This window comes from Taudactylus pleione, unplaced genomic scaffold (genome assembly GCF_031769625.1).
Source record: "Taudactylus pleione unplaced genomic scaffold, aTauple2 ptg000547l, whole genome shotgun sequence".
NCBI classification, from domain to species: Eukaryota; Metazoa; Chordata; class Amphibia; order Anura; family Myobatrachidae; genus Taudactylus; species Taudactylus pleione.
The window spans coordinates 1,417,648-1,444,300 of record NW_028284949.1 but is presented as its reverse complement, the minus strand read 5'-3'; the positions used below and the strand labels follow the sequence as shown (position 1 = coordinate 1,444,300).

The 26,653-nt window shown below is 44.2% G+C and overlaps 1 protein-coding gene across 1 annotated transcript in view; it reads right to left on the bottom strand.

Annotated features, from left to right (window-relative positions):
* Positions 1–26,653, bottom strand: part of LOC148500737 (NACHT, LRR and PYD domains-containing protein 3-like) — a 52,446-nt gene that overhangs the window by 9,266 nt on the left and 16,527 nt on the right. The window contains exons 6-9 of the mRNA XM_088451427.1: positions 12,108–12,278; positions 9,965–10,135; positions 3,094–3,258; positions 1,281–1,451 (exon numbers count right to left, since the gene is read on the bottom strand). Of these exons, the coding sequence (XP_088307553.1) occupies positions 1,281–1,451; positions 3,094–3,258; positions 9,965–10,135; positions 12,108–12,278 (678 nt within the window). The remainder of the gene's footprint in view (positions 1–1,280; positions 1,452–3,093; positions 3,259–9,964; positions 10,136–12,107; positions 12,279–26,653) is intronic.

The window sequence follows — 26,653 nt, the reverse complement described above, 5'->3', positions numbered from 1 at the left end:
TTTCTGGAATAAGTGCATCTTGAAGAAGCAGAATGTATCATATTATAAAGACACTATGATGCCGGATTTTCCCCACATTTCACTTCCCAGAAACAAAGGGAAAAAGAATACACTCATTTTTTTATGCACATGCTTAAAAATTTACCTGTTGACACTTGGAATTACCACCAACTTGAGAGATTAATCAGTATATCCGAATACACTATTATTTCTGAAGTTGGCAGAGGCATACAGGGTGTGGTGACACCTGGAGCGCACTCTGACTATACCAGCGCGCCCGCATCCAGAAAAGGGGTGTAGCCTCATGGGAGACCCCGATGATGTCACTATGGAGGGCAGCCCAGCATTGCCAGAAATGCAGGGCTGCCCCCGGAGATTCGACTGTCCAGTGTAACTTTCTCCTGCAGCACCCACCTCCTGTCATAGAAGAGGAGCCAAAAGTACTCACCTATTGGGGGTGTGGGCTGTACATGGGTGTCACCCCCTCCAAGGGTGACACCCGGTGGCGGCCCACACACCCCTCATGACACTACTGGGTGTTGGTAATCTAGATTTCTTTCACACCATACACATCTTTGTGATTCATAGATCGCTGTGCAGAATCCCTTTCTTTATCTTGTAAACTTCCCAGGAATATCATGGTATTATAGTAGGAGAAAATAGTGGTGTTTCCTCCTGAAATATCACCCAAAACTTTTCCCTCCTTTACCCCTTTATCTCAAATAATACTGCAGTACAAATTATAGTCTTGTGAAATGAGTGTGAAAGTTGGAGCAGTTATTTATCTGATTCCTATTCTGCACAGAACATCACCAATTCTCCCAAGTCCTTTTATTGGGCGTCCTCATGTTTAACCATGCAGTCATGTGACAATGAGCTAGACGTGACATCACACAGCAGAATATGTGCTGCATTTTCCATGTGTGCAGTTCTACAAGTGCAATAAAGTTTTTTTTAATTATTATAAAATTAAGTACAGACAATAAGTGTCACCCATCTGTCTGATCTCTCTGTCTGTGTCTCCAAACATCTGGTGAAGTTTAAATATCTCTAATTTATAATATAACTAGTAATAATAGGCTAATAACTAATGCAAAAAACATGTTAATAAAATGATAATAAAACAAAGCGATGGTTGTATCTTAGGAATGAATAGAATAATAGTTCCATAAAAATATACTCAGACAACATAAGAGAAGATCCAGTATTCCCGTCTTTGTGCCTTGTGTGTCCTTGTACTGAGAGAACAAAATATATACAAGTACTAATACAATTCTTACATAAGATCCTGTAGGGTACAGGTTGGATGTCTCAGTCCCTCACATAGAAGCTTTATACCAGAGTCCTCCATATTATTCCTTGACAGCTCCAGTCTGGTCAGAGAGCGGTTTGTAGTAATAACAGAGCGGAGATCATCACAGCAGGAGGAGGTCAGATCACAGTCCTGTAACCTGATGAGAGATGAGGGATCTGCATGAGGTCATTTCTTATAATTCTAAAGCCTTGCACTAGGCATGACGTCATCACTGAACGATTACTAACTTTAAATCAAGTTTAATTTGTAGTGTTACTGCTCTCATCTAAATATCTTGTAAGTGAGTGGGAAATGTAAGAAGATGATGTTGCTTAGTAAATATAATAAAGTAATGCCTGACTTAGAAATGTAAGAAAGAAATACTTGTACCTATGAGAAGCAAGAGGCAACTTCTTAACTACTCCACAATATCTCTGGTGCGCAAGGTTTTTAAAAAGTTAATATAACTTTATATCAAGCCATACATCATGCAAATGTGGCTGTTTCCAGATGTTTAAGGAAAAAATCTAAATAAAAAGGCTAATTACCAACAGTCAGACACAAGCTAGAAATTTACTTTTTCTAGCTTGTCTCCAATTTCTAACATCATCTGCAGGTGGTGTTAGCAGGGCTAGGATATAGATGTAGTACCACTAGAGAAGGCTCTCCTGATCACTTCCTGGGCAGGCTGAATCCCCCCTCTTCCTCTCACTGATATATACAGTATGTGAGCATGTGCCAACTGATGGAGGCATCTATGCAATAAGGACACCGGGTCAAAACTTGGAAGTTCATTATTTTGCCACTTTGATAAGCAGCAAAATAATTCTCATTGAAATACACTTAGTGTCAGGACAATACTTCTCCTTGCATGAAATTTAGGCAATGAAAGACAACACAAGTAAGGTATATATACACTGTGTAGTGGGAGGTAATTAGTACCATAGCTTAGGAAGGTTATGTGGGTGGTAATGGAATGTTATAAGCTGCCTGAAGAGGTTAGTAGGCTACAGGAAAATCTTGTTGTGCAAATGAGGGCATTAAATAGATTTACCTCCCAACACCCAGGACTCGGCACCCAATATGCACCAAAGGGGTGCATTGAGTGCATGCAAAGATGGGTGTGAACTTGTGGCATGACCCCAGATGGTATGCTCCACATTACATAAGCTTCCATCCCCCCCCCCGCATGGACACTGCTACCATCAGGAGGAATCGTGGAACAGGACACAAGGCACAAAAGTGTGAGTGTCCCTCCGAAATACAGAAGGGATGGTCGGGGGGGTATGCATAGTGCAGGTGTTGCCCAAAACAAGTCCTGTAACTGTGAATGGGGGCAGCTTATGAGTGTGGATGTGTTTCCATAGAAAGTGAAAAATTATAATTGAGCAAAACGTGACACCACACAGCAGAATTTGTTCTGCGTTTCCATGCGTGCAGTTCTTCCATTGCATTAATGTTTTTTTAAGATAAAAATCAAGAACATAAAATAATAGCGTCAACCATCTGTCTAATCTGTCTGAATGAGTCTTCAAACATCTAACAGGAGTGTAAATGTCCCAATTTTGTAACATAACTTGTAATAATAGGCTAAAAACTAATGCAAAAAATGTTCTTAAAGAAAGAAATGTATTAAAACAAAGCAATTGTATGCTAACAATGAATAAAATAATAGTTTCATAAAAATATACTCAGATAACAAAAGAAAATCCAGTATGTAATTTTACAGTGTCTGTGCCTTGTGAGGTCTATGACTTGTACTGAAAGCGCAGTTATATTTACATTAAGACACTTCATACATAAGTTCCTGTAGGGTACAGGCTGGATGTCTCAGTCCCTCACAAAGAGGCTTTATCCCCTGTAGAGCATTCCATGACAGGTCCAGTGTGGTCAGAGAGTGGCTTGTAGTATTAACAGAGTGGAGATCATCACAGCAGGAGTAGGTCAGATCACAGTTATATAACCTGATGAGAGATGAGGGGTCTGCATTAGGTAATTTCTTATAATGTTACAGCCTCACACTCAGCATGAAGTCATCATTGGGAATTTACTAACTTTATATCAATATATATAGAAAGGTAGAGGAATCAGGGAAGGGGTATGTAGCACAGGATGCTGTATCTTCCACCTCAATTGAAGGGAAGGATTAGTTATTTTGGGGTTAATTGTGTAAAAAAAGCCCCAAAATCAGGCCTGAAAGTAGGGTGCTCCCACAGAGTAATGTATATTGTTGAACACAAAAGAGAAAAAAGAAACTCCAAAAGTTGGAGGCCCTGTTGGTTTGGGATGTCCACCCTTTTGGAGCCAGTCTGGTGCTCTGGACACGTTATATAGATGATATTTTCTTTATTTGGAAGGGGGACAGAAGTTCATTAGAATCTTTTTGTATGTAATTTAAATACCAACACCAAAAATATTCTATTGACCTTTGATATTAGTCTTGAACAAGTTATTTTTGGGAATTTGACTGTGTATATAAAGGAAGGGCGATTGTTGACATGCAATTACATCAAGCCCACTGATTGTAGTTCTCACATTGACTTTAAGAGTAACCATCATACTAATTGGTTAAAAATCATTCCAGCTGGACAGTTCCAGTGGATACGCAGAAACTGAACAGAGGTGGAAGAGTATGATAAACAATCAGAGTTATTGAAAGGTCATTTTATTTCAAAAGGGTATGATAAAGAAAAACTTTAAGAAGCTTGCGTCAAAATGAGACAATATGATAGATGCAACCTTTTTGATTTCAACATAGAAAAGAAATCTGAAAATAATTGGAATAAAGGACACATACCCTTTATTATGAGATTTACTAATCAATATCAACATATAGAGAAGATCATCACTAAACATTGGGAGATTCTATATAAAGATCCGGTCCTAAACCAATTCTTGGAGGAGCGACCACGTTTTATCTATCAGAAGGCTAACATTTTAAAGAACCTTTTAGTGCATAGTAGTATATCAAATCCCAACGTAAGAAAGAAAACTGTATCCACAAAAGGTTTCCAACGCTGTGGTCTATGTGCCATGTGTAGAACATGTAGAAAAGTTCCACTAGCAAAATTATTGAGTATAAATCAAATCAAACAGGGAAGGTTTATAACATCAGAGACTTTGTCACTTGCAACAGCAAAAATTGTGTGTATCTTCTGGAATGCATATGTGGGAAGAACTACCAGAATGCTAAAAGAAAGACTTGCAGAACATTGCAGAAATATATGAAAGGGTTTAGAAACCCATAGTGTTTTGCTTCATTTCAAAGACAAACATTCCTGTGATCTGACACATTTAGTCTCTCTTTGTGGGATCAAAATCCCATCCCCAAAGTGGAGAACAAAAGACACAGAAGGGGATTTAGCCAGGTTAGAATGAAAACCATTTATGAACTATGCACTTTAGGGGTCTGAATATTGACTTTGAAACGAAATAGTTTTTATGATGATATTTTATCTTTATGTGATATATGGTTAAATTGTTTTTTACGGGTACTGTTTTTTTATTTTTATTTTATTGGTTATTGTATAGTATATGATGTGTTGGCAGTATGTTTTATTTTATTTATGATCTAATCATTGTTTTAAATTTGCTTATATTTGGAGGGGAGAAGTTATCTGCATCTATCCTCGCACAAGAGAGACACACTTAAACTACAATGCCCAGAATGCCGTCCATCAGGTATACCCCATGACGGGATGCAATCGGGAAGCTGGCTGACGTAAGCCCGACAGCTGGCTTCCCGACTGCTTTATCCCGGCGAGGGTTAAATGACAAGCGTCTAAATCTAGACACCTGTCATTTTTCCGACGCCAGGCGCCGCGAGCGGACAGCCGCGGGGGCGGAGAGTAAGGTTTCGGGCTCCCGGGGGGGACTTAGGGTTAGGCACCCCCCCAGGAGGGTTAGGGGTAAGCTAGGGGGAGGGAGGGTTAGGGTTAGGCACCCCCTGGGGGAGGTTAGGGTTAGGCAACCCCCCAGGGGACTTAGGTTTAGGCAGCAGGGAAGGGGGGTTAGGTTAGGCACTTAAAGAGTGTTTTAGGGGGGGAGGTTATGGAGCCCTAAGGAGGGTTAGGTTAGTAAGTACTTACCTAGGAACGATCGGGATTTCCAGTGCTGTTGGGCTGCCGCTGCCGGGATCTCTTCATCTGTCTGCATGACAGCGCCGGGATTCGAACTCCCGGCCATGTGGCCGGCGGTTCCCCCATGACCACTTTTGTTTTTACCAAGATCGGACCGGATACCTAACGTCCCTTGTAATGGCAGGACGTAGGAACTATACTTCCTGCATGTGTTACCACGGAGCTCTCCAGTCTGTGCACCGGGAAGTGTAGACTGCACGAAGATGGCAGTGTCTGTGTCTGTGTAAAGAACCTGGGGGAACAATCTGGACCTTCCCGCAGTCTTGGGGAATGGATTTCTGGACAGGATGGGCATTGATAAACATGGAAGTCCAGGGATCTGGGTTTTTCCAGGGATTTTATGCATTCTGGAAAATGGGCAGATCTCTATTGGACACAATTTTAGAGATACATATGAATTTTAGATATATATGTTTTTTAGCTTGTTTTTATTCTATTGCTATATTCATATTATCTTTTTAGTGAGGCATTGCCTGTTTATTGTGTATTTATTTATATATGGATGTTGCTGTGTTAGATTGATTATGTGACCGGGGATCCGAATCACATGACTAGAGGCTATGGGTATATAAAGGGCCTCTTTTAATTTCATCCTCACACACCTTGATAAAGGAAGGATTTCCGAAACGCATTGGTGGTGAGAGGATCTGTACTGGATTGGACCTAGAGGGGAGCGATCATTGGATAACGCCTGGAGGTGACCAAACCCGGGTATAAGAACTGTTCCCTCAAAGCTGTTTACAGTGCCTACCTTTTAGGCTCCTTCTGGTATGCAGATATTCCCTAACGGGTGTTTTTTAATACATTGTACTGTTTTGTCATAATCTGTGCCAATTAGCATTAAAATTGCTCTTACTGTTTGACACGATGAGAGTTCCCTTTTTTTCATGGTTGTCTCTGAGGTTATTCTACCTATTAATGTGAATTCTGAGATATTGCCATACTACTATAAGTGGGTTCTACAAGCAAGAAGACTCCCCCCCCAGAAAAAAAGATACCTTTATGTGCACATTTTGTCTATCCCTAGGGGAGCCATTATTCTGACCTAAGGAAATTTTCCACCGAATGAGATAATGTTTGGACATTGTTTTGTGTTTGTTGTTTTCTCTTTCTCTTTACAAGAGAACAACTTATTTATCAGCGCTTGGTGGCAGTCCCTCTATCTTTTGGGGAACACCTAGTTGAATCAGTATTTTAAAATTGAACTTTTATTCCATATATTAAAATAAATTGGGCAAAGCAACCAACATAAACAAATAGCCAAAAAGGAGGGTCCCTGTGGTGAAAAAAATGGCGTATCACAATCAGCACAGTCTAATATGAATCTCAAATCTCAATATGATTCAAGTATCGTTCCAATAATTTTATCAGCTTACAATTGTTATAAAAAAAAAAGAGGAAGTGTAACCCCAATGGTGAAAACAATCAAATAACAATTCCAACAATCCAAGTACAGTGATGTTTGGCCAAATCACCATCCCACTTACGTTGGACAATAATAATAACATTTAAAAGTGCTCTTGCTAATAGAATAAAAAATTGTGAATCGTAAGTGTCAGGTGCAACATCAATTTCATCTGAAAAAAAAAAAATATAATAAAGCCAGGCATCCATACAAAACAATCAATCCATAGATTGTTGCAAATTGATGAATTCACAGAATTAAAATAATCACTGTAAACTCAGTGCAAGGTGACAAGTGCAATAATTGAATGCATCAGAGGCATAACACAATCTGAGCAAGGTGATAAATGGCAAGGTCACCATCCCCCATATAACGATAAATGACGATAATAGAATAATGACAATAATAAATATAGAGTACTCGTGCTAATATAATAATACAATTAATAAAATCAGTTTTTCTGATTCACAGTGAATTCATACAGGCTGTAATTATAATGGTAAAGATCTATTGACCATGCCAAAAGGTGTTCACAGTTAATATCAGTCTCGGCGAATATAAAGGATATATATCAGTATATAATTATGATCATGTGAACATAATAAAGACTCAATTGTCTCCCATTTTTACCATATGTAACACCACTAAACCCCCGGTACATATATGTAGATATATGAATCAAAATGAGGCGTCCCTCATGTTATCAGGAATAAATAATAAACCCCTTGGATCGATACTTGAATCATGGTTATACTATGGAATGGTTGCCATTACATCTCTGGATTTGATGTCGGAAGTCCGGCTTCCATTCAAGCCCGGGCTTCCGATGTCCATCCCTAGCCCTACACACTCTGCCTATGTTAAACATGGGCTACCTGACTGCAGCTTGTGCCAGGTCTGACAAATCACTTAAATAAATATATACATATGCAGGGCCGCCATCAGGGGGGGAACTGCAGGGACTAGAGTCCCAAGCCTGGACAATGGGGTGACCCGCCGATGGGCAACTTCTAACCAGCTGTCACTGCACAATAAACGTGGCTGATGGTGACAGGTCCAGCCCAATTCCTCCCTCCCACTCCACCTACCCACGCCGCGGCCGGACTCTGGGGGCCTGCCCACTCCTAGTACTGCCCACCCGCCCACCACTATCCACTTGACAGATTGTGAGTGACAGGCCCGGTCGAGGACACGCTCCCATCCACCCTCCTCTGCACCCAGCCACCGACGGACCTTCCCCTCCTGCTTCACATCCGCTACTACTTACGCTGCATTAGCCGCAATAAAGTCTTTCTAGTGAGCCGGCATGCCGTGACGTCATGACATCTCGCCGCTGAATAAAAGAGGCGCTGAAGCATTTGGAGTGAGGACTAAAGACTTGGAACTCGGAGAAGACACAGTCAGACAGAACAGAAGGAGTGAGCTTACTCAGGTAAGTGTGTCTGATTCTTCTTGTATTCATTTTATTGCAGCATGTCAGATGTTTAAATTATTTGCCATTTTTTTTTTATGTCTGAATAAGGTGGGGCAGGGGGCTGGGGGGGTCCAGATCTCCTTCCTATTTTGTCAGTCTTGGGACCCACAATTTTTGATGGCAGCCCTGTACATATGAATGTAAAGTACCTTGTCATCTCCATACGCATATATCTCATACAATATAGTAATTACATGCAGGAATTACAATACATTTTAATATATTTATAACATGAATTACAACACATATATTAATTACTAACTTTAAATAATTATTTCCCTATGACAGTATAAATACAATAATTAAAATTATACTTTTACATTATACCTTATTTATTTATGCATTTACATTTATCCCTGGAACCCCTGGCTGGTGGTTGCTGGGTTGATTGTGTATATGTGTGTGTAAAAAATTTAGTTAAAGATATTGGGCCTGATTCAGAGCCACTCGTAAGCGGCAGCTCGTTCGCTCTGAGCGATGTTTGCCCAACTGCGCATGCGTACGGATCGTTATACGCATGCGCGAACCAGTCAGTGCGGCCGAAATTCATGTGCTCGCAAAATAGCGAATGCCTGCTAATTTGAGTGACAGAAAGAGGCGTATGTGGGTGGTAACAGGGGAAGGTGCTTGAAAATGGGGAGTGGAGAACAGAACGCAGGCGTGCTTAAAGGTCAAAACGGGCGTTTTATGGGTGTGCATATTTAAAACAGCAGCGTAATTGACCACGTCACTGGGTTATTTTATAGTCAGAACTGCTCGCAAAATTGTGGTAGCAAACACCAACCCCAAGAATAGCGAGCAGTTCATACCCTTGTCGATGTACTCGATTAATCTAATAAATAGCGGACATGACGTAGGATGCGAGCGGCCAGGGGGCGTATTTTTCCAAAAAACGAACGCAAGTTTTGTTCGCTCGTTCAGACATAGAGGCGTGAACAGACCGCAAACAGCGAACGGTTCATTTGAATAGCCACCCCTAGTTTTAGAACGAACGACCGCAAATAGCGAGTGGCTCTGAATGAGGGCCCTTGTCTTTTACTGGAGAATTAAAGGTCCCCTGCATGCTGGTATATGGAGAACCACAAGTACCAGCATGTGGGCATTAAGGGCCTGCTGGTACCTCGAGTCACATGCAAAAGAAATATTAAAATAACTAGTAAAATTTTATTTAGGCAAACATACACACTCACATTCAAACTAGGGATGTGTAGGCTCGGATTAGTTCGGATTTTCCTGCCAAATTTGGATTTTTCCCAACAAAAATCGGGGCTCAGAAAGAGGCAAAACATCATCTTTCATGGACAAACATCATAATTCCTGGACAAAAGTCCATGAAAGATTATGTTTGTCCATGAAAGATGACGTTTTGTCTCTTTCTGAGACCCGATTTTTGGCGGGAAAATTTGAACTAATCCGAACCTGCACATCCCTAAATATGTCTAGTAATAATATGATAACTAATGCAAAAAAAACTTGTTCTTAAGAAAAAAAAACATAATAAACCAAAGCAATGGTTGTATCTTAAGAATGAATAGGATAAGAGTTCCATAAAAATATACTCAGATAACATAATAGAAGAGCCAGTAGCTATTTCCTGTGCCTTGTGAGGTCTATGACTTGTACTGAGAGAACAGTTATATGACAGATCTCACCTAAGATCCTGTAGGGCACAGGCTGGATGTCTCAGTCCTACACACAGAAGCTTTATACCAGAGTCCTGCAGAGCATTGCATGTTAGGTCCAGTCTGATCAGAGAGCGGTTTGTAGTAAGAATGGAGCAGAGATCATCACAGCAGGAGGAGGTCAGACCACAGTTCCTTAACCTGATGAGAAATGAGGGATCTGTATTAGGTCATTTCTTATAATGTCACAGCCTCACACTCAGCATGACATCATCACTAGACATTTACTATTTATTAAGCATTATATCATGCAAACATGGCTGTTTCCAAATGGTAAAGGCATGAATCTAAGTAACAAAGCAATTTAACAACAGTCAGTACTTTATCTAGCTCATCTCTAATTGCTAACATCTGCGGACGGCATTAGCAGGGCTAGGATATAGCTATAGTGCAGATGGATCATTCTCCCACTTCCTGTCACTAATATATCTGTACAAATAGTAACAGATATAATGGCGTTTTAAATAAAACAAATAATACTCCCCTGTAAAGACTAAAACTAAATACAATAGTGTAATCCCGGTTTAAGGAATATATGTCCACTCTAATATAATGTCCTCCTTTATGTTAGTCAGATTTCCACCAAATGTCTAGAGAAACCATTCATCGTGGAACCCCCCACTCATCCAACTCACACTCGTAACTGAGTATATACAGTATAGGGATCTTTATCCTGACATAGACCACCCCCTCAAGCGATAATGATTTGGGGTCCCCAAAAAATAAGAGGTCTGAAGAAGGGAGTTCTCAGGCAACACATCTAGGTTTGGAGGCTAGAGGATGGTCTTGTGGTGCGAGTGAGGTGTGCAGGAAAAATTGGAGTGACTCGTGACATGCCTCAATGTCTGTCATTCCAGGCAGCACGCCACACGTTCTCTAAGCTGCCCCCCCATCGATCCCCCCCACAGGACATTGCTGCCTGTAGGTGGGATGTCATGATAGTGTCCAAAAAGACTAACTGTCCAAAATCAAGATGGTTGGGGTGTCAGTAGCTATTTTCCTGTGTTCGTGCCTTGTGTGGTCTATGACTTGTACTGAGAGAACCAGGGCCAGTGCTACCATTATGGGCGCCGGCCACTAGAGGGCTCTTGAATCAGCCCCCATAAACATGAAGGATATCTGATCGAGACATCCTTCATCTGCATCAATCTGACGAAAACTTTGGTGTAAGCAGGTACAGTCACTGCTCTCTGGGCTAGCTGTCACATAGGCTCAGGCTGTGCTGTCACTCTTCACACAGCCAGCCCTGACATCGGACACGACAGCTCCCATCCCCTGCTGTTTCCCCCCCTGCGATCGCGACCCCGCCATGCAGCCCCCTCGTGACCAACCCCCTTTCCCGTGACCCCCCCGCCTTAATTTGACATGGCTCCGGTGATGTCCTCCATGGCTCCGGTCAGCTGGTCTCCCATCCTGCACTGCTGCATGGAGACCCAGATCAGCTGACCTGAGGGAGGACATCAACGGAGCCCCGATCTCCAGTCCCTGGATTCTGGAAAGTTTGGGGTTTTTTTTTTAGCAGTGATCAGCTTGTGGTCTGTTTAGACCACACAGCTGATCACTGTGGCCGGCTCTGGGCTCTGTTCTGCCTGTTAGAGCAGAGCAGGAGTCCGGTAACTGGGGGAGACCCTGGATAACGCCACCTCCAGGTGGCGTTATTATCACAGGGCTTTCCCCGGTATTTTTTCACATTTTATATTTAGTAACTATCAGACAGATCATATTTCCCATTACAATTATGGGAAATGCAATCTGATTACTTAAATATGTGATAATTAGGGCTTGGAGTAGAATTTTACGAATTCTACTCCAATTGCCCTTTAGTAAATATAGGTGATACTAAAATAATATGAAAAGGGTATCTCATATCTATCCATCTTTGCAATTTGGCTACAATTTGTATTTTTTGAGTCTGCATACACATTTTTTTACTCAGATGCAGTCTGACATACGATAGTGTACTATTAGGGAGCTGGAGTAAATTTGCATGTGAGGGGCTGGGCGGAGGGTTTGGGGGAAGCAGGGGCGGCATAGTGAACCTTGCCTAGGGTGCCTTAAAACCTTGTACCGGCCCTGGAGAGAACAGTTATAATAACACTGAGACTGATCTTACCCAATATCCTGTAGAGCACAGGCCGGATGTCTCAGTCCCTCACACAGAAGTTTTATCCCAGAGTCCTCCAGATCATTCCCTAACAGGTCCAGTGTGGTCAGAGAGCGGTTTGTAGTAATAACAGAGCAGAGATCATCACAGCAGGAGGAGGTCAGACCACATTTATGTAACCTGATGAGAGATGAGGGATCTGCATTAGGTCATTATTATTGTCACAACCATGAGCAGTAAGTCATAAGCTGGATACAATTAATCACATATATATCCGTTATTATACCTACAGTCTAACAGGGGTATTCAATATGAAACGTAAACTTCGCCGTCTAAGTTTTCGCTGCACATCGGAGCTTTTTCCGGCGAAAAAGTATCGCGCGCGCTCCCGTTTATCCCCGTATTCAGTATGAAATTGTCGAAAACGGGACCCGGCGATACTTGGATCGGCGAAAGCAAACGGGAATTTTTCGGAAATAATTGTAGGACCCCCCTAAAGATGTCCAGACCTAGGGGATCACTATGGGTACCCCCGTTTTTGCGTGCAGAAGACAGTCACACCACGTGGGAACTGTCAGTAGCCGGAGCCAATCAGCGGCCGCTCTACAGTCAGCGCGGCTGCTGATTGGCTCTCAGGACTGCCAGCTCCGTGGATGTGCTGTCAGCTGGCATTCGGGAGCTATGAGTATGCGTGGGAACACACATATTCATAGCTCGTTCGTTGGTTTTGTATTCGTTTTTCTTTTTGCCAAGTACGTGGATTACTGCGGAGACCAGCGCCAGGATAGAGGTGAGTATGATTTTTTTCTTTGCAGGGCCATGTTTTTTGGATATTCTACGTGGACAAGGGGACCGAACATCTGGTATAGGTAAGTATGTGTGAATGGGTATGTGTGTGTAATAAACTTATACTGGACACGGTGTGTGTGTTTTGTCTTTTTTTAACTATTTATTTTACAGTGAAATTACAGGTGCCGCATGTCTGCTGGCACTTGTAGTTCCACAAGTGCAAAATGGCAGGCATGCTGGCACTTGTAGTTCCACTGTAAAGTACAATAGTGTTACATTATTTTGCCCCCCTATTACCCCCATACCCACCGCTCCAGGGGTATGGGGATGAGCCCTAGGCTTCAACATAAGCCTGTGGTGCTCGGGAGAGGGGGGACCCTTTTCTGGGGGGTCCCCGACTCCTCCGAGATCACCGGCTTGCGCTGACCGACTTGGGGTGTAATGCTTTGGACCTGGAGCCCCGGTGATTGGGTCTCCGGGCTGTGGCATTACACTCCGGTCGGTTGGGTCTGGTGCTGGTCTTAAATATAGGGGGTACCCCACATCTATTTTGCCCCCTATATTTAAAACCAGCACTAGTCCCTGCAGCCTGGTGTTGGTTTCTAAAATATGTTGGAACCCTACACATTTTGTTCCCCGTATTTTTAGAAAGCACCACTGGCTGGCAAGCCTGGGGCTGGTTTGGCTTTTGGGGGGGGGACTTATGTCATTTTTTTTGTAAATTTTTGCTACTTTTTTTTACAGGTTCAACAAAAACGGGAATTTTCGGGAAATATTCTAGGGCCCCCCCTAAAGATGTGTAGACATGGGGGATCACTATGGGTACCCCCATTTTTAACTACTGAAGGAAGTCGGGGCTTCTAATAGCCGCGGCAGGTGCATAAATGCGGCTTTGAATAAGGTTATGCGGAAGAGCATTTAGAAGTTTTTTTGGGGCAAAACAACTATGGCCATCAAATTTGGGGTACTTGAAAATGGGGTTCAGCATATTTTAAAGTTGCTAAAGTGACTTAAAAAAATCATGAAAAACCCACCTGCCGCAAACACCTGCAATCAAAAAAACACCTGGGGCATACTTGGGGACCCCCCCAGAGTAAAGTTCGCTATTTTTTAAGTTTGTACCCCAACTTTTTTTTTTGCCCCCTTTTTCAAAGTAAATTTTTGGGGTGCCCTTAATTATTATTATTTTTTACGCAGATTACTTTTGGGGGACTGCCTGAAGGCTGCACGGGGGTTCCCGAAATGTTGCACCCCAAAACCCCAATTCTGCACTTTTTTCGCCACCCATTCCTTGGTGATACTTTTTCGCAGGGTCTAATGCAATATACTTTTCACACCGGCGAAAAGTCTCCAAATTGAATACGGTGTAAAAGTAAAATCTGCGAAAATGACGTCATCCGAGCGAAAACATTGCAGAAACGAAAACGAAAACTTTTCGCTCCATATTGAATACCCCTATAAGTGTATCATGGAGAATGGTGTCATTAAGTCACTGAATAAAGATTTGGCCTTAGAAATATTTCCAAATGACTTTCCATGAACTGCAGGCAGGTTTATTATTGCTGAAATATGTCTTTCATTTTGTTCCCATTTCCTCTTACAGTCCTACACAGAATGGTGAAATTAAAACTAAGAACTATCATAAACCCATCGACTCCAATAGTTGTATTGATAGAAGCAGACGGCACCTTAGAAACTGCCTAGAGTGGAAACCTTGGGGCAATTCTATAGAGTAGAACTAAAGTTTCTATAGAGAAAAGGAGATATGTGACCAACAATTATGTGAAATGTGCAGCGTTATTTGTCTGGGAAAATAGGTTTAGGAACTGTGGGTGTATATACACACACATAGCTAGACCTAGGGGCATACTTGCCTACCCTCCCGATTTGGTCGGGAGCCTCCCGAAAATCGGGTGCCGCTCCCGACCTCCCGGGAAAGCAGACAAGTCTCCCGCGATCAGCGACAAGTCCACCCCTCTCTGCACTTACTATAAAAATCCCGGCTGCGGAGGGGCCAGTGACGCGATTCACGCTGAATCGCGTCATCACGGCCCCGCCCCCTGCCTCACAATGCCTTTAAAAACGGCATTGTAAAGAGGGGGCGGAGCCGCGATGACGCGATCTCGATGACACGCCCCATGCTCCGCCCCAAAATGCACGTCCCCACCGGGCCACGCCCCCTTTTCGCCGCGACCCGCTCCCCGCCGAGAAAGCCCGACAGCTCCCTCCTGGAAGGTGGGAGTGAAACGTCGGCATGTATGCCTAGGGGGCCCCATAGCAACATTTTGACGGGCCCCCCTAGGTCAATCACAACTTGTGGTAGCGTGGATGGTGGTTGCCGGCTCCTGTCCTACATTTCCTCCTTCAGCAGCAATATACTTGGTCAGGTGGTGAGTGATGGTGGTAGGTGGGGGGGAAGCAGCGGGCCTGGGGTTATGGGATTGTGCCTGGTGTCAGGGCTCAGGGTCCTCTCGTCAAGGCCCCGATCCCATCACATCGCGCCTGTAAAGTCCAGATTTCCATCAGCGCTGTCGGGACTCAGGGGGTGTTTACATTCCTGGGGCAGCGGGAGACTGTATAGTGAAGCACGATTCTCCCGCCAGATGTGGGAGGGTAGGCAAGCTTCTTATATATATATATATATATATATAATGAATGCACTCAAAAGGGCCTTTACAATAAAACTTGTCTTAAGGAAAATACATTTTGGCCCACTACAGAACATCATAGTTAAAGGAGAGGTTCAGGAACTGAGGGCCTGAGTAACACCCATTCGTTAGGATGCATTCGCATGCAGCCATCAGTAGCCAGAGTATGCAAATCCTGTGATCGCTAGCAAGACATTAGCACGCCCACTATGTCTTGCTGTGCAATCTCTGTATGTATTTAGATGCCCACCAGCCTGACACAACACGCCCATGTTTTCTTAGTAACATACGTCATCTCCAGGAAGTGTATGAAACAATCGGTAACATCGAGTAACATCGGATCCATAGGCAGCACTTGTGACTGACCATACCCTACAACAAGCACTGCGAGTGCTGCAGTGTGTAATTCAGTCATGTGACGTATACGCTGACGCTGCATCTGAAATTATGCACACCCCTGAAACGACATTCAGACGCACAGACACGCCTGCGTTTGCACGAGCACCCCCTGTCACTACCCACAAACGACACGTCCATGCTTGCGGTGCGTCTGTGTATTGCATGGACTGGTTCACGCATGTGTCTTCTACACATGTGCATATTGCAAACATGCTGGGCTATCCCACGGGATCGGTATGAAATACCGCCGGATACATGTTCAAATGGGAAATGTTGTAACCACTGAGGTAGGCCTGATTGAAGTTTGGTATAGTCTATATCAGTGGTTCTCAAACTCGGTCCTCAGGAACCCACACAGTTCACTTTTTCCAGGTCACCCAGCAGGTGCACAGGTGTATTCATTACTCACTGACACGTTTTAAAAGATCCACAGGTGCAGCTAACTGTTTCACTAGTAATTATGTGAGGAGACCTGCAAAACATGCACTGTTTGGGGTCCTGAGGACCGAGTTTGGGAACCTGTGGTCTATATTATCACGTAGAAAAGCAAAGTGAAAAGAGATAGCTTTGCATCTAGGAGTGGGACAGGACAAAAATCCATCCAAGGGATTATCCCAATCCGAATCAGAAAAGTTACGGACCACATGACTAATGTAATGATGAGCCTGAAAATATGCAAAAGGTAGGAAGCTAAAAAGTCAAATTTGTCCACTGCCTGATGAAATGTGATGGGCCGTTCATTGAGTTTATCAACCAGCCACCAAATAGAAGTGATACCCTTTTCTGACCACGAGAGGAAAGGGTTAGAGGCTCAGCCCTGATGGAAATCTGGGTTGCTTAGAAAGGGAAGAAAAAGCGTATTATATGCATTCAACCCATGTTTATGTCGCAATATGTGCCACACTCTACGTGTACTCCAAAGGAGAGGGTTTGTCCTTAAATGCAAGGGGATTTCTGCATCATGGAGATGGAGAAAAGAACTCAAGTTCCATTCATCTAAAAAATTAGTTTCCAGTATCGTATCAGTGTAGACACTAGAACCCTGCAGCCAATCACGAAGGTGGCGCAGCAAGGCAGCGCGATTATAATTTGTTATACTGGGAAAATTGATACCCCCACGATTTTTTTGTTGTTTTAGGTGAATCAGCCCAATTTTGCGCCTTTCGTTCTTCCAAATAAAATTACTGAGGGTTGTGTTAAGTTTTTTGGTGTCTGCCAGAGTGAGCAACAGAGGGAGAGATTGAAATAAATACATCAACCTGGGAAAATAAATCATTCTAATCAAACTGGCCCTACCCAAATAGGAGAGCTGGAGATGACGCCACCCATCAAGATACCAAACCAAGGACGCCAAAGCTTTAGAAATGTTCAAAGAGTATAAAGATGAGGGGTTCTTTGAAATTTGCACTCCCAAATAAGAAAAACTTCTCCTGCCCCAATCAAAGGGAGTTATAGCATGCCAACTAGGGGGTGTAAAGCCTGGTTCCAAATAAAAAGCAACCGATTTCTCTAAATTAACCTGTAGGCCAGAGATCGCCACCATTGCCGAAAAGTCCTAAAAAATTAGGATATGATTATCCTCTACCACCAGTTGAGGACACTTTCTAAAAGCCGATAAAATCTTCTGCTTTGCCCGAAAATCCAGGAATCGTGCTATGACCGGACGTGCATGGTCCTCACCTCTCTCCCTCTCTGGTCCTAGTCTGTGCACTCGTTCAATCTGTGGGGGGGACATATCCACAGGAAATTGCAGGACTTGAGGTAAGGTAATACTTAGATAGTCCTTTAATGGATTCAGGAATGCCAATAAAGCGTAGCTTGTTCCTCCTATTCCTGTTTTCTAGATCGTCGAGTTTGTCGGACATCTGGTTCTAAGAGCTAGTTTGTGCTTCAATCGTAGCTTGGAGAGAGTGAATGGTATCCTCAGCATCACTTAGTCGCTGCTCTAGGCCAAAAATCCAGGAAGTGTTAGAGTCGACTTTTGTCATGGCCCCATCTATTGATGATTGCATGGCTTCAAATTTTTTGGCAATCTGAGGCATGAATGCATTAGACATCACCACCACCATATCAGCAATAGAGACCGGAGCCACAATCAGGGCCGGCGCTACCACTAGGCAAACTGCAGGGCGGTAGTGTGGATGGCACATAAGTGCCGTCCGTACTACACTACTAGGAACAAACACACAGACACCGGCGCCGGCAGCTGTGTGTTTGTTTTAGCAGCCGATGAGAGTCAGACAGACCCTCATCGGCTGCTGCGCCCCCTGCTGCCGGAACCGGGCTTCCGGCTCCTGCAGTTGCTGATGGGAGAGATGTCATGACGTCTCTCCCATCATGCAGAGCGGGCCGGCCCGGGAGGACGCCGGATGGAGGAGCACGCCGGAGTGGGGATTAAGGTAAGTGGAGGTTTTTTTTTTATTTCGTGTGTGTGTGTATCTGGCAGGGGGGACAGACTACTGCTGGGGGTACTACTAGGGGCACTGATGGGGGTACTACTAGGGGCACTGTTGGCACTGCTGGGGGGTACTACTACGGGGACTACTAGGAGCACTGCTGGGAGGACTACTAGGGGCACTGCTGGGGTTACTACTGGGGGCACTGCATAGAGGGGGATTACTACTATGTGTACTGCTGGGGGGACTACTGTTGGGGAGGACTGCTACTGGGGGCACTGCCGGGGCAGACTGCTACTAGGGGCACTGCTGGGGTAACTACTACTGGGGGCACTACATAGGGGGGATTTCTGCTGGGGGTACTACATAGGGGCACTGCTACTGGAGGCACTGCACTGGTAGGACCACTACTGGGGGCACTGCACAGGGAGGGATTACTGCTGGGGGGACTACCACTAGGGGCACTGCTGGGGGAGGGCTGCTACTGGGGGGGATTACTACTGGGTTCACTGCTGGGGGGGAGACTATGACTGAGAGCACTGCATCGGGGGGACCACTACTGGGCACTGCATAGGGAGGGTTACTACTGGGGTTACTATATAAGGGGCACTGCATAGGAAGGGGACTACTACTGGGGGCACTGTATAAGGGGCACTATTGAGGGCACTGTATAAGGGGCACTGTATTGGGGGCACTGCATGGGGGTCCACTACTGGGGGCACTGCATAGGGAGACCACTACAGCCGGCACTACTGGAGGCACTGCATAGGGGGGCCACTACTGGGGGCACTTTATAAGGGCTTGTGTAGCTAGCAAGGGTGGGGGCAGGGGGTGGCGTAAGGCTGAAGAAATGCCTAGGGTGCCAAGAAACCTTGCACTGGCCCTGGCCACAATGACTCCCTGATCCGAGTGGGAAGACTCTGAAGCTCCTAGGGAGTCGGAGGACCCCTGGGCGGATGTGTTTTTGTTGGCCATTGTTTTGTACCTTCCCATTTTCAATGGAGTTGCGTGAGGGTGGTCACTGGACTGAGAAGGTCTCTCTACGAATCTGTTCTTTACCAACCAGCCAAGTATGAGAATAAAAATGCAGATTGATATGATTTTATCGCACTATATTTTTTATTTCCATTTACTCATGCTATTATTTATTTTATTTTTACACAAGATGGGTTTTATATTTTATATTTCAGTAGATTTTCCTCACATTCACTTCATAAAAAAAAAAATTACTTTTTGTTATTTGCATACATACCTATAAGTCTTTTATTTTATTGACTTTGTCACGTCACTTTCTTCACTATATGTGATTGATCTATTTGAAATATGAAGGCTAATTACCATCATATGTTTTATAACATTTAATGCACTATCTATTCATTTTATAGCACCCTGACATTTTATACATTTTAAGTAGTTCATATAAACTTATTATTATACTTTTTTATTGTTGTATTATATTTATTAGAATTATTATTGATTAATCTGTCATAAATTTGCACGTCACTTTCTTTACAATACGAGACTGACCTCTTTGACATATGATGGTTAAATACTATTATATGTTTCTTAACACCTAATATTTTTTTCATTTTTCAGCACACTTAATATTTTCTACATTGGTTTTAAGCAGCTCACATATGCTAGTTATTACACTTTTTTCATTCAATAGTTTATGTTTATAGTCTGATGTGTTTAATTAGGATGTAAAAATTGTATTTTTAATTGGTATGGATTTAGGGCCTGATTCTGACCCGGTCGCAAGCGCTGTGCGCTCGCAACCAGGTCGATGGTGGGGCAGTGCGCATGCGCAGGACCCGGATAGCGATGGGCAATCCGTTGCTCCGGGTCTCGTACCAAAGGGGCCGAGCTGTCGATGTTGAGTGACAGCACGCCCCCTTTGGTGGGCAGGCCGGGGGAGTGGCTGCCCAAACGGAGGAGTTCCCATGTGAACGCCTCCGTTTGGGGCCGGCCCCACTGACATCACTCGTTATCACTCGTGATGTCAGTGGGAGAGATTTCGGGTCTGTTAGAAATCTCTCTGGGGCTTGCTGCAACGAGACCCTACCACAAGGGTCTCGTCGCAAGCCCGATGGTCGCGATGGTCTTGACCATCGTGACCATCTTCCTGGCCGCTCGCTATAGCTGTGGGTGGTCACCCACAGCTATGCGAGCGGCCAGGAGGCCGTTCTAAGAAACCAGAAGGCCGGCCCTGATTCAGAGCGAGCGCTCTGTCAGAGCGTCTGGCTCTGAATCAGGGCCTCAGACCCTTGGATATATTTGGTCTAGATAGTGTTGATTTTAGCAAATCACATACTACTGTGGGCTACATTTTGGCTCTTAGTAGATTCAGCTATGTGGCTTTTATCTGTTATGTATGATCATTAGGTCTGAAGGATATAGATTTAGTGATATTTCTAATGGTTTCTCACATTAATGAGGTGTTGCAATCCTCAGAATAAAAGAGTGCACCAGACAGTGAGCATTCTTTTTGTTGGACCGACTTGGAGGTCCTTCATGGTTTTTTTAAAGTCATGACACACACACACTGAGGGGTAAATTTACTAAGAATCGAGTTTGGTCCAGATTGCAATCTCGGGTGAGTTTAGGCATTTTTTTCACGCTGCACGTGAGATCTTGAGATGCTTGCGAGATCTTGTGCATGCCCAGTATAGCCAGCTGGAAGGTGAGACACAGTGCATCAGCACCAGGGCCTGGCAGGGATCACCGGTGGGGGGAGTTTTCACTCCCCCACTTCGGTGATGATGAGAAGTCAGTACTGCTTCCTGCTTTGCCTCAGTAAAGAGGCGGAGCAGGAAGAGTTATAGCAGCACAATCCGTGTCACTAGATTAAGGTGCAGGCGCCCCATTTAGCCCAAAGCCAGTGCCCGTGCAGGTGCCCCATTTAGCCCAAAGCCCGTGCTAGATTAAGGCCTGAGGGGGTGCAAGTCTCCTGAGTGCCACCTTTGATTGCTATATATCTATAAATACACAGTGTATATATATATATATATATATATATATTATACACACACACTATAATATATATATATATATGTATATATATGTATATACAAATCAATATCACCCGGCACTCCTGAGGCAGCTACCACCTTAAGTATATATGCTTGGGTGCCTTCCTTAAAAAGTATACAATACCCCTTTCCACATCCAAATAAATGAGGAGGCACTCCGAGTCTTGCGTGAAAAACGTGTATTAGGAACAGTCAACGTTTCGGGGACAGTCACCCCTTCGTCAGGACGAAGGGGTGACTGTCCCCGAAACGTTGACTGTTCCTAATACACGTTTTTCACGCAAGACTCGGAGTGCCTCCTCATTTATTTGGATATATATATATATATTGTGATAGGAACACTGGTAAAGTGGTCAGTGGTAGATACAATTGTCCTAGGTTTTTGACCTGTGTGTTCTAAAAAACCCCAGGAGAAATGTCTGCAGTGATGCAGATGTGAGTATCGGCTTTTTGAAAAGACACTTGGTGAAAACTACCAGTAAGTCTTGTGCATACGCTTGTGTTGATGGTGGAGGCAGTAGGCCCCACTATTTCTTTAGAGAGGGAACCTCTTGTCTAGTTAGCGCCCAGATGGGCTAGCGTTTACTTTTATGTTTTGTTTTCCTTTTATGTTGCACAATAAAGACCAGCTAGTACTAGACCCCAGACCTGTGTACTATTTTTCCTGCTGCTGTGTGTGTGAAGAGGGAGTCCATCTACCCCAGGAGAGGGACCCCTAATCCGGTCATGTTACAATTGGTGGAGAATGCGGGCACGCACACACTGAAAAGTGCAGCAAGGAAAATTTGTACTTTAAAATTTAAAGGGGCAGACACGTGATTATTGAATCCCTGAAGGTGGCGTCAGCCAATGCTCAGAGAGGCAAGGTTCAGCTTCCAACCAGCACCTGGAGGTAAAATGGAGGACGTTGTAAAAGCCCTGCTTCAGGCTATAGCAGCTTAGCAGGAGACTAATAAAGTACAGCAGGAAGCTATCCGGGCTCAGCAGGAAGCTACCAAGGTACAACTGATGGCCTTGGAGGCAGCCCAGAGGCAGCAACAAGTCACCCTCGAGGAAACCCGCCAGGCTATTAAGGAGGTGGTACAGCACCTGGTCGCCCAGCCTGGAGATGCTACTACTGGTCCTCCCACCACCCCTCACTCCATACGAGCCAGTCACTTCCTACAAAAGATTACTTCGGGCGATGATGTGGAGGCATATCTCACCGCATTTGAGAGAACAGCCAAAAGGGGGAGTTGGCCCAAGGAGCAATGGGCAAGTCTGGTAGCACTGTCTGGGGATCCACAAAAGGCCTTTTACGATTTATGCCTGGCCGATGCTAAGGACTATGTGAAATTAAAACGGGAGATTCTAACTCGCTTGGGAGTCACCACCTTTGTTCGTGCCCAACGAGTCCACTGCTGGGAGTTCCAAATGGACAGACCTCCACGCTCACAGATGCATGACCTCGTCCATCTATCCAGCAAGTGGCTACAGCCCGAGACGCTGACAGGACCACAAATCGTCGAAAGAGTCGTGATGGACCGGTATCTGCAATTCCTACCTGCATCCTTGCGCAAGTGGGTGAGCCATGCTGACCCTAAGTCCTCAGACCAGTTAGTCGAACTGGTGGAGAGGTACATGGTGGCTGAGGAGCTGGGTCTGCCCCACCGAGCCCCAATGGCGCAGCAGCGAACTCCCTTCAACAATAGTAAGACTGTTCCTGGGGAGAAGGGTGCTGGGCGGTGGAATGTGCCTAAGACTGAGGGTGGGGAACCTGAAGACAGGCCTGCCAGGCCAGGAAGGTTCCTACCCCGCAAAAGACTAGACATTAATGTGACTCAATGTTTCCGATGTGGTGGCTTCGGCTATATAGCAGGTAATTGTTTCCTTACCTCTGAGCCCATGCAATGTGATACTGCTTCTGTCAACAGCAGAGGGTATATAACTGCAATGCACGGTTAAGAAACTTTGCTCCTGAGGACAGAATGTTTGTTATTGGTTCCCACGGTAGAAAGTAAACTGTTGGCTAGGTGGCAAGGGCCCTTTGGGATCTTAGAAAAAGTGGGACAGGTCAACTATAAAGTTTACGAGCCAGGGAAAAGAAAACCAGAACAGATATATCATGTGAACCTGATAAAACCCCGGAAGGATAGAGCAGCACTGTCAGCCATCCAAGTCCCTCCAGTAAACTCAGGACCCGTGGAACCCGAAGTGACAGTGGCAAAAACCCTGTCAACCAGTCAATAGCAGGAGGTCAAGGAATTTTTGGTCAGAAATAGGCTACTGTTTTCTGACCTGCCAGGAAAAACCATGGTCATCAAACATGACATAGTCACTGACCCAGAGGTTAAAGTTAAACTAAAGCACTATAGGTTGCCTGAAGCCCAAAGAGAGTCTGTGTCAAAGGAAATTTAAAAAATGTTAGAATTGGGGGTAATTGAAGAATCACATAGTGAGTGGTCGAGTCCCATTGTGCCGATTCCAAAACCCGATGGGAGTGTGTTGTATTGACTTCTGAAAGCTGAACAGCATTTCAAAATTCGATGCCTACCCAATGCCAAGGGTGGATGAACTAATTGAAAGGCTGGGGACAGCAAGATATTTAATCACTCTGGACCTAACCAAAGGGTATTGGCAAGTGCCATTAACCGAAAACGCCAAAGAAAAAACAGCTTTTTCTGCACCAGAAGGGTTGTTTCATTACAAGATGTTACCCTTTGGGCTAAATGGGGCGCCTGCTACCTTTCAGAGAATGATGGATAGGATTCTAAGATCCCATAGACGATATGCTGCGGCTTATCTGGATGATGTGGCCATACATAGTCCTGATTGGAAGTCTCACTTACCCAGCGTACAAGCAGTGTTAGACTCCATCTTTAAGGCAGGTCTGATGGCCAACCAGAAAAAGTGTTGTCTAGGGATGAAGTAAAATATCTGGGATACACCATTGGCAGAGGTTTGATAAAACCACAGCTCAATAAGATTGAGGCAATACAGAACTGGCCACGACCCCTCAATAAGAAGCAGGTGAGAGCCTTCTTAGGGATCACTGGATACTATAGGAGGTTCATACCCAGTTTTGCCACCATTGCGGTCCCACTTATTGACCTTACCAAGGGCAAACAAAAAATCATGGTGGAATGGGGTCCGGAAGTGGAGAAAGCATTCCAAGAATTAAAAATGGCCTTATGTACCCAACCTGTTCTGGTGACCCCTGATTTTGACAGAGTTTGTGTTACAAACCGATGCATCTGGTGTAGGCATCGGAGCGGTCCTGTCCCAAAACAAAGAGGGTGAGGAACACTCTATTTTTTACCTAAGCAGGAAATTGAATATACATGAGAGAAACTATGAAACAGTGGAGAAGGAAGCTTTGGCCATAAAATGGGCATTAGAGACTCTCAGGTACTATTTGGTGGGAAGAAAGTTCAAACTGATTACTGACCATGCCCCTCTGAAATGGATGTCAGAAAACAAGGACAGTAATGCAAGAATAACAAGATGGTTCTTGGCGCTACAAACCTTTAAATTTTCGGTAGAACACAGTCCAGGAAGCCAGCTGGCCAATGCAGACGCATTGTCATACGTTCATTGCTTGGGGGCTTCAGTTGTTCCACCCCACAGGTCGACACAAAGGGGGGGATATGTGATAGGAACACTGGTAAAGTGGTCAGTGGTAGATACATTTGTCCTAGGTTTTTGACCTATGTCTTCTAAAAAACCCCAGGAGAAAAGTCTGCAGTGAAGCAGATTTGAGTGTCGGCTTTTTGAAAAGCCAGTTTGAGTCCTGGAGGTATGAATGTGAGGAGAGGGAGGACTCCATCCACAGGCCACTCCAGGTTTTGGCCTTTTTGGCCTGTTAGCAGGCTCGTTAGGGTCTGCACCATGAACTGGCTGATATAGGCTGTGTGTGATTGTAAGCTAGTGTCTCATACTGGGAGAGCAAGCAGACTGGCTGGCTCAGAGACACTTGGTGAAAACTACCAGTAAGTCTTGTGCATACGCTTTGTGTTGATGGTGGAGGCAGTAGGCCCCACTATTTATTTGGAGAGGGAACCTCTTGTCTAGTTAGCGCCCAGACGGGCTAGCATTTACTTTTATGTTTTGCTTTCCTTTTATGTTGCACAATAAAGACTGGTACCGACCAGCTAGTACGAGACCCCAGACCAGTGTACTATTTTTCCGGCTGCGGTGTGTGTGAAGAGGGAGTCCATCTACCCCAGGAGAGGGACCCCTAATCCGGTCGTGTTACAATATATATATGTACTGTCTTCTAAGAACAGAAGTTCTCGAATGATGGTTCAACCACAGCATTTCCCATATACGGGACCATTCATCAGCTGAGAGAGGTGAGCCACTTGCTCTCTCAGCCATTAAACGCTTCTGGACTTGATATCACTTCCATATTTGAATGGTGGAATGGTATTGTTTGATCCAGGGAAGGATTGATTTTCAATTAATTGTGTGGGTAATAGATTAGTAAGGGTATTTATCTTCATTTTATACCACACTGTAGTGTTTTATGCTAACCTGTTGCTCTCTAACAATCTTAGGGGTCTATTTACTAATGCCAGCCATACATTGTGCAATTTTCTGTTGTTAAGATGTGTTGTACGATTGCCCTTGAAATTCTTCTCTTGAAATTCTACATATGATGTGGTCAAAATGGTGTACGATTAATCGTTACGATCATACGATCCACATATGCATATGTATCACATTGTACATGATAGATCGCAATCTTATGGTGTTGCCGTAAGATCTACAGTCCAGCTCTACGATGGCGGGGACGCACATCGGCATCTTAACCCGTACATAAACACACTATGTGCACGATTGATCGTTAATATCGATAGCAATTGTACAAAAAATCGCACTGTGTATGGGCTGCTTAAGCCTTGGAGAGAGATAAAATGGAGAAAGATAAGTCCCAGCCAATCAGCTCCTAACTGTCAGTTTACAGGCTGTGTTTGAAAAATGACAGTTAGGAGTTAACTTTATCTCTGTCCAAGGCTTAGTAAATAGACTTATTATTGTTTAAACCTATATATTGTGAAATTCTCCTTCTAGGCACATCTTTATGCTTAGAGGAGATTGCACACAGCGCTCCTTCCTTCATTCTTTTCTCCCCCTTCCCCCTCCCTCTGTGTGTTTACCTACTATCTTCCCTTATTTTGTACATTGTTCTCATCATATTGAGACCTATTCCTATGGAACCATTAGATTTTGCTTAGTTGTATTATACCTGTCTCACGCTGTATTCCCAGACTAATCACACAAATATGCATACAGACACTACCATTCATGTG